The sequence below is a fragment of the Echiichthys vipera genome (assembly GCF_963691815.1).
Source record: "Echiichthys vipera genome assembly, chromosome: 18".
NCBI lineage: Eukaryota > Metazoa > Chordata > Actinopteri > Perciformes > Trachinidae > Echiichthys > Echiichthys vipera.
In genome coordinates, this window is record NC_139843.1 from 22,453,202 (window position 1) to 22,470,469 (window position 17,268).

At 43.9% G+C, this 17,268-nt stretch overlaps 1 protein-coding gene across 1 annotated transcript; it reads left to right on the forward strand.

The window, feature by feature from the left end:
* Window positions 1-2,922: 2,922 nt before the first annotated feature.
* Window positions 2,923-13,952, forward strand: foxk2a (forkhead box K2a). The gene is made up of 9 exons (XM_083933112.1): window positions 2,923-3,393; window positions 4,704-4,898; window positions 5,032-5,173; window positions 5,570-5,716; window positions 8,894-9,087; window positions 9,284-9,486; window positions 9,643-9,900; window positions 10,010-10,207; window positions 11,321-13,952. Exons 1-9 carry the CDS (start codon window positions 3,098-3,100, stop codon window positions 11,530-11,532), a joined length of 1,845 nt encoding a protein of 614 aa, XP_083789238.1. The 5' UTR covers window positions 2,923-3,097; the 3' UTR covers window positions 11,533-13,952.
* Window positions 13,953-17,268: the final 3,316 nt, after the last annotated feature.

Consider the following 17,268-nt stretch of genomic DNA (forward strand, 5'->3'; position numbering starts at 1 on the left):
GACAGACAGTCTGCCTCTGTGGCCATGTCAACACTGTCTGAGTGATTTTATATCCATTATTTAACACCACCTCCATCCATCCATCCACAGACACACATACACACGCACACACACACTCACTCACTCAGCGTGGACTACAGATAGTAAACTTACCCACCTGCTGAAAGGAAACCCTGGCTGTGTGGATCTCTACAGGGAACTGGACTCGTGCAGTAGTAAATGTTGCATATTTGGTTTATGTTTGTAGTTGTTTAAAAGAAAATTCAGCCAGGAAATAATAATAAAATACAGGTACAGGTGCAGTAGAAACACACTACCGGTGTATCTAAAGACCTCACGATGCAACACAGTACATCAATTAGTACGGATATCATTTACATGCTTAACCACATTGCCAATTAGGATGAGGTGCTAATAATAACACGGCACAATATTGAAGAAAACACAAAATCAAATTGATTTCTAAATGATATATGGACAGTTAAATGTACTTATCATCTTGTTAAGTGATGGTGCAATAGATACCTTCACTTACAGTATAAAAAAGTTTACACTTATATTCATGCGCAGTCCTTGAAGTCCCAGAAGGTGATCTTTTTTATGGAGCCAGACGGATTTATCAGTCAGCCAATAATGTTGTCCGACATTGGCCTGTCACAGACACATCCCTATCCAGCAGTGTACATTTTTTCCAATATGCGGTAATATGAAGATCTTTTTTACAGAGCATATAATGAAGGAAAAGCTGTTGGGGTCATTTAGATATGATGTATTCTTCTTGTCATTAGATATGATGTATAATTCTTATTTAATTTTATTCTTTTATTCAAAAGGTCAGAAATTGGCTGATACGGCACATACAGTACTATTTTGCTCCTTAATTTATTTATTTTATTTTTTTAAATGGTCAGCTGACTGCTACTAAATATGAGGTCTGGTTTAGTTTACACAAATGTTTCAATAAAACATATTGAAGTTGTTGTGGGTGATTGCCGCCCAGACAAATAACACTTTCATCATCCGTGGCTAGTGTTGATCAGGTCGGCCTTTGTTTAACAGTGTTCACTGATGTTTAGCCATGATTTCAAATAAGAATTCTCCACAGGCTTTTTAGTGAAAACCATTGGCCCATAGACTATTACAAAAGTAACTACCTGAGCGCTAGTTAAAGCCCATAATACACAAAAATAACTTATTGAGTTGAAATCCTTTGCTGACAACGGGTTGCGGGGGCAGCAGCACCAGCAAGGGACCCCAAACTTCCCTTTCCCGGGCCACATTAACCAACTCTAACTGGGGGATCCTGAGGCGTTGCCAGGCCAGTGTGGAGATATCATCTCTCCACCTGGTCCTGGGTCTTCCCAGAGGCCTCCTCCCAGCCCCCCCCCCCCCCCCCCCCCCCCCCCCCCGGTTCAAAAATCTCAATCCCTGCCCTGCAGAGCCACATTGGTGCAACACTGGTGCACAATCCACAACATTTGACTTCATCCCAGCTCAAGACTCCATTATATTTGCCACCTTACCTGCAATCGGAGAAAGTTCCCTCTCAGAAACCATTATTAAAGATTCTCATCAGTCGGGCCCTCGTTCTTTATCCTGTGTGCAATTATTATCATAATCGAGCGTACAAGATAATTACTTCAAAGAATGAACAACATTCTTCCGAAAGATATTCCCTCATTTGTTGTTTAACATTTACATATCATCTATAGCTACTCTAAGCTATTTTCTTAGCCAAATGCTAAAGAGCCTTTGTTCAACTATGGAGCCTCTGTGTTATTCTTTTATTCCTTTTATCCTAAGTAAAGACGCAACTCAAGCGCTATCCTCTTCCTGTGAGCCAGGTGTCATTGTCCTGTTAGATTGAACCCGGTTGCAAACACAATTGCATAGTGAAAGCGAGGCTTATAGGGAACCGATCTAAACATGTCCTCATTCTAGAGCCATTTCATTGTGCAATCGACATTTACTCTTCTCATCATCTCATCTTCAGCCTCTTATCAGGGGTCGGGTTGCGGGGGCAGCAGCACCAGCAAGGGACCCCAAACTTCCCTTTCCCGGGCCACATTAACCAACTCTAACTGGGGGATCCTGAGGCGTTGCCAGGCCAGTGTGGAGATATCATCTCTCCACCTGGTCCTGGGTCTTCCCAGAGGCCTCCTCCCAGCTGGACGTGCCTGGAACACCTCCCTAGGGAGGCGCCCAGGGGGCATCCTTACTAGATGCCCAAACCACCTCAACTGGCTCCTTTCAACGCAAAGGAGCAGCGGCTCTACTCCGAGTTCCTCACGGATGACTGAACTTCTCACCCTATCTCTAAGGGGGACTCCAGCCATCCTCCTGAGAAAACCCATTTTGACATTTACTTCATAATGATAAGTTAAAACGCAAAAGTGATGTATTAAAACTGTAATAAGGAGGTATCACTGTTGTGTTCAGAGCTGGTCTCTGCTGCCTCCAGGTGCCTCTAACTGTTCAAGGTCTACCGACAGCCTGCCAGCCTGCAATTAATCATCACTGACTTGTGTCTTAAGAATGGAAGAATAAGGAAGAGGCAGAAGATTGGTGGGTTTCAGTGTAATTATCCAAAAATAACACAGTCACTTTAAAGAAAACAGGGAGGATAAGCAGAGGAATGTCTCTACAGAAGTGGGTCATTTCCAGAACAGCCGGGCCGGATGGTGTTCTTGTGCGCCGGTTTTTACATCCCTCCATCCATCTGCGTGTCAGTGTGCAGTGCAACCGAGCTCTATTTTCGACGGCTATTTTTTTTGAAATTATTGTTGTCATTGGTAAACACCGCACATCTGCTAACCGAGCTCGGCTTCCTATTGGTTTACCCGATTGTCTGTCGCAGTACTTCCGTCCGTTTGGCCGCTTTTGATTGGCCGGCGCTCCTCTGCTTTCCTCTTCTTCGCGGCGGTGGGTCGGAGCCGCTGTGTCCCCGGTCTGGCACGTTCCTAGCCAAATTCTCCACGGTGTAAAATTGGATCCCCCTTTTTCACGAAACCAAAAATATCCCCCTTCAATTCCCTGCAAGCGCGTATACGTTCCCCCTGAACACTCACCTCCAAATCTCCACCAGATACTTGTGAAGATGGCGGTTGTAAGCGGGGTGTCGGGGTCGGCTGTAGCCCGGCTAGAGGGCCGAGAATTCGAGTATCTGATGAAGAAAAGGTCGGTGACCATCGGCCGGAACTCCTCGCAGGGTTCGGTGGACGTAAGCATGGGACACTCCAGCTTCATCTCCCGGCGGCACCTTGAGATATTCACCGCTGGAGAAGACGGCCCCGGCACCGGGGAATTCTATCTCCGGTGCCTTGGAAAAAACGGGGTGTTTGTTGATGGGGTGTTCCAGAGAAGAGGGGCGCCACCTCTCCAGCTCCCACGAATGTAAGATTGATATGGTTATAGTTTGCTCGAAGTAGAAACATGTGCGGTTCTGTGGGTTCATGTGTTGTTATTGTTTTGTTGTCCCGCAGCGAGATTGCACGTGTTGTGTCCAGTAACAGCGGCTCGTTTGTATGACGGTAACGTCACACCAAAGCTACATGCAGCAGAGGCTCGAGTGTAGTCACGTCGGTGCCCGGTGCCAAACACAAACACACATTTAACTCCATTCATGGCCTTGTGTTGGTAGTTCGTGTATCTGGTTTATTCGGCATATACGTAGTTAGTGCCCTGTTGTTTAACTCATCGTACTACATTCACGTTACGTTGAAGCTATGCTAGCTCTGTACGTAAAAATGAGAAGTTAGCTGTGTTTATTTTATCCACCCGGTGTTTCATACATGCAGACTTGTAGCGTGGCCCCCGACCATTCAAAACGGTCTTGAATAAATGTTCCCCAATAATTGTGTCTTCCGTAATGAGAAACATTAAAAAGGCCGAATTGTAATGGGGTTTGGTTTGAACCCTAACCAAAACAACGAAAAAAACTTGTGTTTTTGGCTAACGCTCAACTGCTGTTGTCCCACCTGACATGCTAGCAACACATGCTAATAGTTAAACTTGTGCTTGCACTGTAAATGTTTCTAACATGGAGTATATTTTACTTAACAAAGAGAGTGAAGATGAATTGTTATATTCTGGGGTAGAGCGCGGTTTTATGTCACAGTGGTAACTACAATTCGAAGGCTGGGGCTGTAGCCTAGTTAGTAATGGGATCTGGCTCAATGTCAACATGGCCTCATGTACCCTTCCTGTCTGTCTGTCTGTCTGTCTGTCTGTCTGTCAGTGTTTACTCTGCTCGGTTTGTTTGACAGCCACTTCTTCTTCAGCTTAAACTCACCTTTAATTGTTGTTGTGTTAACTCACATCTGACATTTAATCTTCATACATATTTAGGTATTAAATGCCAATGCCCAGCCCTTAGTAGTTATTCATTGGAAGGTGTCAACAACTGGTCCAAATATACCCTATTAATAATAAATGAGACCACATAGAGATGATGTGTTACATAATGATCATGGTGGACCTCCATATTTAAACCGAGGCTGACTCTCAGTGCTGCTCCTCTGTCATCCTCAGTCCAACCTCCTTCACCAGTTTGTTTGTCCTTCTGTACAATGGCACTGTAATAAGCATTCACCCTTATTTAACTGGTATTCAAATGTAGATAGATGTACACAGTAATCCAAAGGCTAATGTGTCAACATCAAACACACACTCTGTTTTTTGTTTGCGCTCGTCTTTCGTCGCAGGTGTTGTTTCCGGTTCCCCAGCACAAGTATAAAGATCACGTTCACAGCCCTGTCCAATGACAAGAAGGAGCCAAGGAACGTGCCGGAATCACCGGTCAGGCCCGTCCAACCCCAAATTTCCCCACTGACCATCAACATTCCCGATAACATTGCCCACCTCATGAGCCCGCTGCCTTCACCTACCGGCACCATCAGGTGAGAGGGGCTTTAGTTCAGTATTGTACACTGATAATATTGTCTGAACGTTTATCATTGAAGTGGTTGTGGTGTCAGTGTTCCAGACGTAAATTCAGAATTACAGATGTTTTTTTTAAAACAAATTTCTCAGTGCGGCAAACTCCTGTCCATCAAGTCCACGGGGGGCGGGACTCTCCAGCTACAGGACATCCCGCGTTCTGGCCTCTGACCTAATAGGAGACAACTCCCATTCAGAAAACGACAAAGAGGCCTCGGGTGAAGACAGCCCAAAGGTGAGAGAGCGGGGCAGTCCGGAGCATAGAGCTGGGCGATCAGAATGTGGATGAATACTGTTGGTATTGGTGGCGGCTTTTTTTTTAAAGTGTATTTTTAAATACAGGGGGGTGCACAACAAAGGCAGCAGACTCCAGAGAATCTCAGTGGATTCCTGATGGTGTCTGAGCACTGTGAACATCCCTGGTTACTCATTGAAGTCTAAACTTGCCCAACCCTCACATCAACACAGACTTTGGAGTACAGAACCTGTTTGAACTTTGCTAAGTCTGTTTGTGTGTGCGCTCGTGATCTAACTAGGGAGGGGAAACATGACCCGAGCGTACCTTGTATTTCATTAACGAAAACACATTCCCCAACAGCACATGGAGTAAACTTTGTTTTCTTTTCCACAGGATGACTCCAAACCTCCGTATTCATATGCACAACTAATAGTCCAAGCTATCACCATGGCCACGGATAAACAGCTGACGCTGAATGGAATATACACCCACATCACCAAGAACTACCCCTACTACAGAACAGCTGATAAAGGCTGGCAGGTCAGATGTGACACCATTGTTTACACACACAGTTACATACACCGCTCAGTTCCTTTCTCCATGAGGACCGTAGGATCTGCTGTCGTGTCCAAAAGCAGAGGCGCCTTTTAGACACGGGGATTTGCTGCTCTACTCTGATTTCACATCACTGTAAACTGAAATCTTCAGGTTTGAGATCACACTATCCGTCCGTACCGTGCCCCGTGCTTTAGGGTACTTGTCCCCCCCTCCCTCTCCCCCCGCAGCCCAGGCCCGTTTGTACTCACACTACCTGGGCCTCGGCGAATGCTTCTTGCTGTCCATACGTCATCACGCCGTAACACGTCACACGCATTGATTGACGTCATCGCGATGCGTCGCTTTGTTTACAAATCTTTCCATAGACCTCAGAGTTTTTGTGCGTCTTGTCGACTGTTTTTGAATATTTTCATCGACCAAATCTGCAGTAAACACTCTAACTCTGCATCACACCAACGTGAACCTTTCACCGCCATTGTTTTAAATGTCCGCGCATGGTCCGTCCTTCTTTCTATGTCCGAACAGGCGTACATAAAATGACCTCAGAACCGCTGTAGGCCTTGTGCTCGTACACGTGCGCACGCTCGTTCTCATATATGTGCAAACGTGCTTTACAAAAGCCCACCTCTCCCAAACGGGCCGTGGACAGCAAGCGTACCGCTCCGAGGCTCGGTAGGTTGCACTCACACTGGTCAGACGAACTAGACTTTAGCCGTGAAACGTGCTTGGGCACAGTACGGAACGACAGTGTGAGTGCTCCCTAAAGGTGTTACTGTTGGCTTCAGGATTAGTTCTCTTCGTTAATCATTTTTGGTTTAGCAGCGAAATGCATGGAACTGCACCGCAGACTGGAGTCTCCGCTAACAGGGACAACCAGTGTGACAGCTGTCTCATGAATGGGTCCAACGTGCGAGTGGAGCCGCATCATGAAACCATCAGATGTGAGAAACTAGACCGGGGTCCAGTCATCATTAACCCTCTTCTTAAAAGCTGGTGTTCAATTAATTAATTCTAACCAAGGGCCCATTCAATCTAAAAAACAACATGCACCGTTTAGCTACAGTTACAGGCTTTTCTCTCTTTGCTGCATGTGTCAGAGGTGTAACCCAATAGGCAGCGACATGTATGTTAACCCGTGGTATTAAAGAGGCAGTGTGCTAGCGGCTTGCGTACACAGCAGGGTTTTCAACGCTCCACTGTTTCAGTTTAGATTAATGTTTTGTCGGGATGAACGCACCCCAGGTTTAAAGTTTACTCAAAGTAAGGCCACTAAAAACTGCTGTTTTATGGCTGGGTCGCAGCAAAGCCACTTATAGAATTTGCAGATATTTATGATTTTTTTAGTTATATACGCTTATATTATTCTGTCTTTCAGAAGTGGTGTTTAATCCTGTATTTGTAAGGTGTTGACACACTTAGACGCATGTGTCATGACAGTAGCGGTGTGTGTGTGTGTGTGTGTGTGTGTGTGTGTGTGTGTGTGTGTGTGTGTGTGTGTGTGTGTGTGTGTGTGTGTGTGTGTGTGTGTGTGTGTGTGTGTGTGTGTGTGTGTGTGTGTGTGTGTGTGTGTGTGTGTGTGTGTGTGTGTGTGTGTGTGTGTGTGTGTGTGTGTGTGTGTGTTCGTGTGTGTGTTCGTGTTCGTGTTCGTGTTCGAGCAAGAGAGAGAGCGGGACTGGATGAGCTCAGAGCAGACAGGTGTTGGTGAGAGGAAATGAACAGAAAAATTGTCGAGTGGTAGTAAATGTGCGGTGTAGGTTTCAGTTTGACTCCACTGCTGCCACGTTCATGTTCAGAACACAGTTGGTCTGGTCTGTTTAACAAAGTTGCAGTTGCCTGTCCACCGTGTTTTGACGTGTGACTCAAATTCGTCAGGTTTTCATTCCAACCAAGCAAGAACACACCTGACTAGACTTCTTCAACCAACTGAATGGCCTCCACACAGTTGGATTTGTTGGATCAGGTGTGTTCTTGCTTGGTTGGAATGAAAACCTGCAGCCTCAGCGGTCCTTTACTGGATTAGTTTGAGATACCTGCTTTAGAGGAGTAATCCAAAACAACAAAGTTTTTAAAATACTATAATATATATACCGTAATGTTATATCGTTGAACTCATTAAAGCCGTCCCAGTGATTTGTCTCAAATGTAGCGTCACCATGTCGTGCGATGTGCTCGAGAAAAGTGAAGATTTCAAACGCCGCCTATCACTGTAACAAATTGGCCACAATGTAGCACAGTGACTACACACACACACACACCCTCCAGCCATGTACAGGGTTCAACCTCCTGTCATTGAGTGTGCTGTTGGTGGACTCTTGTCCCACAATGCAATAGAGGAGTTTAAGTATGTGAATATGGTTTACGGCATCCATAAAGCAGCATGCTCCATTTTAGGCTCCATTCACACTGAAAAAGTATCTCTGAAGCTCTTTGCACCTGCTCAGACATCCAGTGGCCACTATATTAGGTACACCTGTGCAATCCAGTGCAACAGTTAGGGATGGGACAAAATCATTTCTTTGCGATAAAAAACAATCAAAACGAGTTGATCACAGAGAATTTCAGTTGTGTCCAAGGGTCCTTGACCGGCAAATTCACTGCAGTTTACGGTGTCATCTTTCATTCGGAAAACTGGCGGTTCGATTCCCGGCTCCTCCGGTCTGCATGTTGAAGTGTCCTTGGGTAAGACACTTTGAGTGGTCAGAAGACTAGAAAGGAGTTGTATGAGCCCATTCACCATCACTTCAGTTTGTCGTCTTACCCTAACATTAAGTTCTAGCACAAATCAAACTACAAAGACTGTCCTATCTGTCTTAACAAAATGTCAGGTAAAGTAATTCCAGAATGTTTTAGGTGTATTTTGATGGTCATCGGGATAATATTGTAAGTTGCAATTATTTAGGGCGAGGATACCTGTGCCTTCTCTCCGTATAATCAGTCAAACACCACCTTTAACTATGACTTCAATAATAAACGTGATGGAACTCATTTCTGACACTGTCAACATTATAAACTTGGTGATGGTAGCATTTTAAGTGGAGGGATCTTTCTTCTCTCACAGGTAGAGCACATGATGCAGCAAACACTGAAAAAAACTTTCTTTGAATAATGAGCTAATGCATACCCAGTTACACTCTGTGTGTGTTTTTATCCGTGTTTTAGAACTCGATCCGCCACAACCTGTCCCTGAACCGCTATTTCATCAAAGTGGCCCGCTCACAGGAGGAGCCGGGCAAAGGCTCCTTCTGGAGGATCGACCCCTCCTCTGAAGGCAAGCTGATAGAACAAGCTTTCAGGAAGCGCAGGCCGAGGGGAGTGCCCTGCTTCAGGACCCCCGTGGGTCCCCTCTCCTCCAGGTAAAGAACTCTCCTCTACACATGATGACCGTGTTACTTGTTGCCTGTTAGTGTTTGTGCAGCTCTCCATTAGCTACTTTATTGTTACTGCAGCTGCTCTTCCCGGGGTCCACCTCCATAATACTTCAGTAACGGTGCCTGGGTTTGTACGGCCACAATATCTGTCAATCAACCTTCATTTCTCCCCCTGTCCCAGGAGCGCTCCAGCTTCTCCCAGCCACACAGGGGCACTGTCTGCTCACTCCAGCGGGGTCCAGACCCCAGACAGCCTGTCCAGAGAGGGGTCCCCTGTCCCCATGGAGCCAGAGCCGACTCCACCACCAGCCCCCACCCTAACCACTACAATCCAGCCAAAACTCGCCGTCATCCAAGAGGCCCGCTTTGCACAGAACGCCGCTGGTAACTAACCTTTCTCGAGATCCGTCCAAAAAAAAAAAAAAAAAAAAAGGTTGACATTTGCCTGCATTTGCACATCTTGTGACAGTGTGCTGTATTCTGTCCATTATGACGGTAGTGAATAACAGAACAGTAAATAGCAATCTCTCTCCCTGATAGGCTCCCCCCTCAATAACCAGCCAGTATTGATCGCCGTGCAGCGCCAGATGCCTCAAACGACCATGAAGCCTGTGACCTACACCATGGCGTCGCCAGCCATCGTAACAACGCCAGTTAGCTCCGCCTCCGTTATGCAGACGGTGCACGTAGTCCGCCAGATCCCAGCTGTCACCGTGGCTTCTGTTGCCGGACAGCCCGCTGCTAAAGTGAACCCAGAACCTCAGGAGAACGGCGGCGGAGAGCACCAAGAGATCAAACGTGAGACCCGATTCATTGTTTTCTCCACAGAAGTATTTTAAAGCATTTTGGTCGGGAGTGTATATTGTTGAGTTGAGTTTGATTTCAGTATTTGTCTCCCTGTGTTTAGTCAAAGTGGAGTCAGTCCCATCCATCACAGCTTCTTCCATAGGTGGAGTCAGCCGCATCATCCAGAGCTCTCAGGCTACTCCCCTGACAACCGTAACCATCGTGCAACAAGCCCCGCTCGGCCAGCACCAGCTCCCAATAAAGGCCATCACACAAAACGGGACGCACCTGGTCCCCATCAGTACTGCTGCTAGCACAGGTGACACACACACACACACACACTCACACTCACTCAGTCACTCTCTAACTAAGACTAAAGCATGTCTCCTCCTCTCTGTAGCAGCACAGGTCTCACAGAGCACTTCAAGATGCCCTGTGGACTTTTCATGTACATAAATGTCATGTTTACATTAAGTGTAACCAAAACACATGGAGCCTTAGTCACAAAACAAATCTATGCATAAACAGTGTGTACGAACGTTTTAGAGCTGCAAAGATTTATTGATTAGCCGTTGACTATTAAATTGATAATCAATTAGTTTGAGTAATTTTTTTAAGAAGAAAAAGTCCAGATTCTTAAATGTGAATATTTTCTGGTTTCTTTCCTCTATGAAAGTAAACTGAATATATTTGAGTTGTGTGTAATATTTAGAGAAAAAAGTTGCAGATTTACGAGATTAAAAAGTAGCAAATTGGGGCGGCCAGTGGCACAGTGGTTAGAGCAGTCACCCCATGTAAAGAGGCTGAAGGGCCTCGAGGCAGCGGTTCGACTCCGACCTGCGGCCCCTTCGCTGCATGACTCCCCCCTCTCTCTCACCCCATTTCCTGTCCGCCCTATCTAATAAAAAAGGCTTGGAAAACTGCCAAAAAAAAGAAGTAGCAAATTTACAAGAAAAAAAGTTGCAGATTTATGAGATTCAAAGTTGGAAAAACACCCTGCAGTTCAACCGGGGAGTGTAAAACCAAACACTGGACAACTTTTCCAACTTTTAATCTTGTAAATCTGCAACGTTTTTATCAAAATACTGAGGCCCATGGTCAACATCCTTGAAATCCAGCTCCTATTAGACATTTCTAAAGCTGATTACTTTTCAATAAGCGTGCATTCTTTAGATCCGTTCTTGTGCCAGCACTCTTCTTCCTGTATTTCTCAGCCCATTACTGTGCTTCTCTTCATGGTACACGTGAGAAGCATATCAAAATGTAACCTGTGTACGGTGCGTAGCATACAGCATAGAGGTAAAACAGCCAAGCTAGCTTTGTAAAGTTAGAGCAGTCTAATGACATAAACGCATAAAAACAAAGCTATGAGCTGTAAGAAGGGACTTTAAGCCAAAGTAGCTCTAACTCCTCATCTTCTTCTGCCCACCAGCCGTCGCGAACCCTCTTCACCTGCTGGCGGCCCACGCCTCAGCCTCGGCATCTCTCCCCACTAAGAGGCAAAACGGAGAACTGCCAGGCCAGCCCCAATCAAAGAGGGTGAGAGCAGAGGAGGGCGCAGCAGCAGCAGCCGTCACCAACAACAACGGCACCACGGACAGAGCCGGAGAAGGAGGGCTCAGTGAACAGATCGGTGACAAGTAACCGCCCCTCCCGGTCTGCACCCTGACCCCCTGCTCTCCTGTACGCATTGAGCCGCACACCTCCCACCTTCTCATCATCTACTCCAAGGTGCCAAAAACAGACGGACCCCGTACAGACCAGTTTCTAAACTCCGTCCCGAGTTACCAGATCACAAGTGGACAGCTCTAAGAACGGGTGTGAATTGAGATCATGAATATGTAGGATACGACCGCACACGACAGCACACATTCCTGTTCTTTCTTTGCGAAGTCTGCTGCTGCTATCCAGAAGCCGGAGCGGCTGTAAAACAGTAAAACGTGAAGATTTTTTAGAAAATCCCCCTTTATTTCGTTAATCAAAAGCTTTTACTATGAAGCAGCAATATCAGTAACATTTCCGAACACAACACTTACACTCTGCTGTCCTGCACAGATCACTGAAGGTAGACATCCTTATTTTTAGGTTCAGAAAACGCACCGGAAAACCTGAACATATTACAAACACACACCTCTTGGTGGTCCATCGGCAGACACACAAACTGCAGCCAGAGCTCATCAGTCATGTCCAGGTTTGTAACATTTCTATGGGAATCAAAGGGAATATATTGGAATTAACCAGGATAAACTGGAAATGTCAGGGTAATTTACACTAACTGTATTCAGCTTGTCATATACATAAAAAAAATATTTTACACTTGATGGATAAATTAATAAAGACTCTTCAATCAACATGTTAAATCGCACCAAAAACAATCTGGCAAAAGGCAGTAGAAACTGTGTAACCGCATTTTAATTTAGTATTCGCTTAGTTTACTTGAATATCATTGATCAGATGTGTTTAGCCCGTTCAGATGTATTGGGGTCAAATACAGTAATGTGGCCTCAAAGCTCGGCTGTAGTGTGCAAGATGCTAATTATCTGTACATGGTTTAATACAATTAACAATAATAATTACCCCCAAATTCCTGTTAATTCCCATGGAAAGTTGTCAACTCATTTGCATAAAAAAGTTACCAAGCTTATTCCCGTTAATTCCCGTTTATTCACGTTAATTCCCATAAAAAGTCTTTTGGGGAAAAGGTAGGTCAAATTTCCCATGGAAAATTTACAAAAGATTTCTGGACGCATATGGAGACGCACTCTGCTGCCAGGTGAGGACTGACTGAGAGCTGTCCACCTGTGACGTGATCACTCAGGACAGATGTTAGAACCCGGTGGAAACAGGCCCTGGGAAACACCTGCAGGACTACAGAATGTTCCAAGCCTCCTCCTCCTCCACTCTCCCCAGTTCTCTTCCATATATTTAAGACCACGACACAAAACCTAAAGACCAAATTGAAAAAATGGAATCAAAGAGTTGCTGATGACTGTGAATCCCCGAAGTTCGAGACCCAGACGGCGAGAAGAAGCACAGGAAGAGAAAAAAAAACGTAATAATCCACATTTCCAGATCAAAAATGACTCATTGGATAAGAGAGGAGTCCTGAAACTCCCCCAAAGACGGGAAGGAGCCTCATCCTGGTAGCATTACAGACAAGCACTTCACTGTGTGTGGGAGAGAGAAAGCGGGTGAAGTCACAGGTAGTGTATTCCGCGAAGGGAAGCGTGCGTACGTACGCGTGGACATTCCCATCTCCGGCAGCTAGCCTCCATGTTGACCTACCTAACCCAGTCGTGAGTAGATATGCAGTATTCCGTTGTGCAAGTGTATCTTTGGATCCTTTTTGAGTGTTTCTCCGTTTCCCAAGGCACAGATACTATCTAGTAATAATTAAGATAACTCAAAAGTATAAGTGGGCTCTTTAAGAACATTCAAACATCACACCATGATATTTTGGGAATCCTGTTTTTGTTGTTTTTGTACGTGGACTCTTTGTTCAGTGAAATGAATGTAGTCTCTCCTTTTTCCTTTAAAAGAAAACACTATACGGAGCGGATGTTGTGTTTTTTTCTTCTGCTCATTCATGCAAATGACCTTTCTTTATCACCGTACATCTACAGATTTGTTTTCATATTTTACAAATATCCTACGAGATAAAAAAGTATATTCCCATGCGTATTTGACCATGTGCTTCATTGAGCTTGCATGTTACGGATCTAGAGACATTGTACCTGAGCAGATTATCTGAATATGGAACTGAAGAAAATATAGACTGAATCTACACTGTATGATTCTGACCAGCGCTGCACTTAACCCTCTTAGTTCTTTATTTTATTTTGTATCTTCCTTTGCGGTATTCCCCCCCCCCCCCCCCCCCCCCCCCGTCATCATGGGCTGTGTTTCTGTTACCTTTGTGTTGAAGTTGGCAACTCTTTGCTTAATCATTTGATTCTGTCCAGGCTACTAAAACAGCCTATTCAGATTGTATTCTATGTTACACGAGGAAAACAAATACAGATAGGTGTTCGTTCTGCTTCAGTGGGTAAATGCTTTTTTTATAAATTTATTTAAAACACACAAGCTCTTAGTTTGTATTTCTTTGAGTAAAGCCCTCTCTGTCGGGCAAAAATGCAGACTCCCAATCCGTCTGTGAAGAATTCTGTCTTTTTGTCAGAACGCTTATGGAGAGCCAAAGCCCCTCCCCTTCTGCTGGACCCCGTGGGGAAAATCTCATCTGTACTTACAAATTAAGACAAATTATTTATTTTTTTATGCTGTTTGAACATTTTCTTTGAGACTGGTAAATGGACCTGTACTTATATATATACTTCTGACTACTCAAGGCACTTTCACACTACTTGTCACATTTACCCATTCACAGAGACATTCACACTGATGGCAGTGGACACCTACATACCATCTAATCTAATCTAACCATTCACACCACATTCACACACCCATGCAATTTGGGGTTCGGTGTCTTGCCCAAGGAAACTTCGACATGTGGACCGGGGGAACAGGGGATCGAACCGCAAATCCCTCGAAAGGAGGGCGACCCATTCTATCACTGAGCCACAGCCGCGCCCACTGGTGGAAAATACACATTTCTTTTACTCAACTTTGTTTGCGTCTGTAGATTTCTCTTAATTCCACCGAAAGCTAGGATTAAATCTGGCCTCATTTGCATATTGAAACAAAATTTCAGAAAACGTGTGGTACAAAAAAAAAAAGATCTAAATGTCAGTAATAAACTGGGGAAGGTTCATGGTTAACATTTTTTACCTTACTCACCTGTAGTGTTGCCATAAACCAGCACTTAGACAGCAAACGCTCCAGGTTCATCCCCGTCTGTATTCTGAAGGTTTTACAGAGGGCGTTGTTCAGATTTCATTCACAGCCTCATTTATGCATTTAAGTCCTTTTGAAAATATTTTTTTTTTTCTGATTTAAAAAATCCACAATCTCCTCTGTAGAAACCGTTGACTCTAACATGTCAAAATGAAACAAGAACCTGGCTTAATGTTCACATTTCTGTTCTGGAAATATATGCTAATTGGCTCCTTTTTCACAATATAATGCCTCATTTGCATATAGACGCGGAACATTTCAGAAATAATTGTCTTAATGCAAGTAAGAAACTGCATACGTTTCAGTGATATTCAGTTCAATTTTATTTATAGTGCCAAATCATAACAAAAGTTATCTCAGGACACTTTACAGAGTAGGTAAAGACCACACTCTATGACTTATTTATGATTTACATAGACCCAACAATTCCCCAGTAGAGTACGGTGGCAACGAAAACCTTCCCTTTAACAGACAGGAACGTCAGACAGACCCAGCTCTGTGGAGGACGGCCATCTGTCTGCACCGGTTGGGATGAGAGAAAAGACGGACACAAAGACAGAGAGAGATAAAGACAGACAGAGACACACTTCCAGAGATGCAAGCAACCAAACAGTAACTATAGTAATATCTATAGTAATGTGAATGTTACTTCTATGTCAGTTAATACAGCAGAATAGTAGAAACAAGTACAGCTAAGGTGATAGAATGATAATTATGGTGGTAAATAATAATCTATTAGTTGAAGATATCCGATTCACCTGTTAGTTTTCCCTTTAAAAAGATAATTTTGAAAGTCAAGAAAATCATAGGTTTGTCAAAGTACCACTTAGTTTTACGTGAAACGTTCAGTGAATTACGTCTCTCGTCTCGCACAATATAAGTCACCTAACTTAGTGATGTTCCATAACATGTAATGTTATCTTCCCTATGTTTTACCCGACATCTGATTTGATCAATTGGGAAACCAAAAGCAAGACTTGTTGGTCGTATGAGAAGTGTAACATCCCAGTACAAAACACACACACACAGATACACCATAGCTTTAATAAGATGTCACTTACGCAACTTTTGAGTGAGTAGTCTTTTAGTTCCATATTTTCACAGCCTTGTACTTCAACAGCTTTATTAAGAACTGTGACTTTCTTGAATCGCAAAATGATCTTTTAAATTGACAAACATATACTGTATGTAATTCATGGCACAATTCAAACAGCATAAAAAAAAGATTTCTCTCCCTGTTCACTACCATACATATTTTTTCCAAAGAAAGTCTCTTGGTGGTCCACCACAAGAGGAGGCACTTCCCATCTCTGTTAACAGTTACTATCTGGAATGAAAGGCCAGCTGCTGTTAAGTTTGGTGACAAACGGAGCTAAACTCATTTATTTCCAATATTGGAGCTGACCAGAGGAATGCTTAAGACTAAAGGGTTCATACTGGGGGGGTATATTAAAAGACTCCATTCCATTTAGGTGACCCAGCTCCAGGTCCTGTGCTAGCTCACTGGGGCACTTGATGGAACAAAGCCACCGTTAACAGAATTAGTTACACTCACTGTGTTTTTTGGATAATAATAATAATAATGAAAATGCTTCATGAAGCTTCATTTGGACACTATAGAAAATGATGCTAAGGGTTCATTAGCAAGCTATATATTTTACTTTTATATATCAATTATTTAAATGGTCAGTAATCGACTAATACTGATCATGTTTATTTAGTATGTATTTAAATATAGTCTTCATTTTCTCAGTGTTCATTTCTAGAATTGGTTGAGAGAATAAAATATTGCGTGTCCATTTGTCCGTTAAAGGGCTCAAGCTAAATGTAAACACAGTTTCAGGTGATTCTGCACTACTGAAAACATAATTAGGACCCCACTAAATCCTACACACCGGTGCCTTAAGTCGTAATGTCGTCCACCCTGCATGTGGTAACGTGACGTGACGCGGATGTTTCCACCACTTAACTGAGAGCAGCCTATTAAAAATACTCCGCTCCACAAACTACGATTTGAACATTCATAAGATCCTGAACATAACTTGTTTACCCTTTCTGATGACAATTGGATTCTTTTTGAGGAGAAGTTAGCTCAGTAGTTCATTCTTAGCTGAAGCAAAATACACTGACACAATTTTACAGGACTACACAATATTTGCCAGGAACTTTTTCTCTCATTTTATATGACTGCAAAATTGGTCAGTTGTTTTCCAGGAAGTGTGGTAACCCTGTAACTGTCACCAACCTCAGGCAGATAAAGGATCAATGAGTCGGGCAGACTAGTCCAACAACCCCTCTGCTACTAGTGGATGATTCCAATATCTCAACACACACAAAGCACTGATCAAATACCAGTCACCTCTTTTTGAATGCAGAGAAATCACTGGGATCATTTCTCTGTCAGGTAACACGAGTCCACACACGTGTTGACTAAATGGAACTGCCCCTTAGTTCCATACTACCACACTATTAAGCATGTCAGAAAAGGGATTAAGTACATACATCATCCATCCATCTTCAACTGCATGT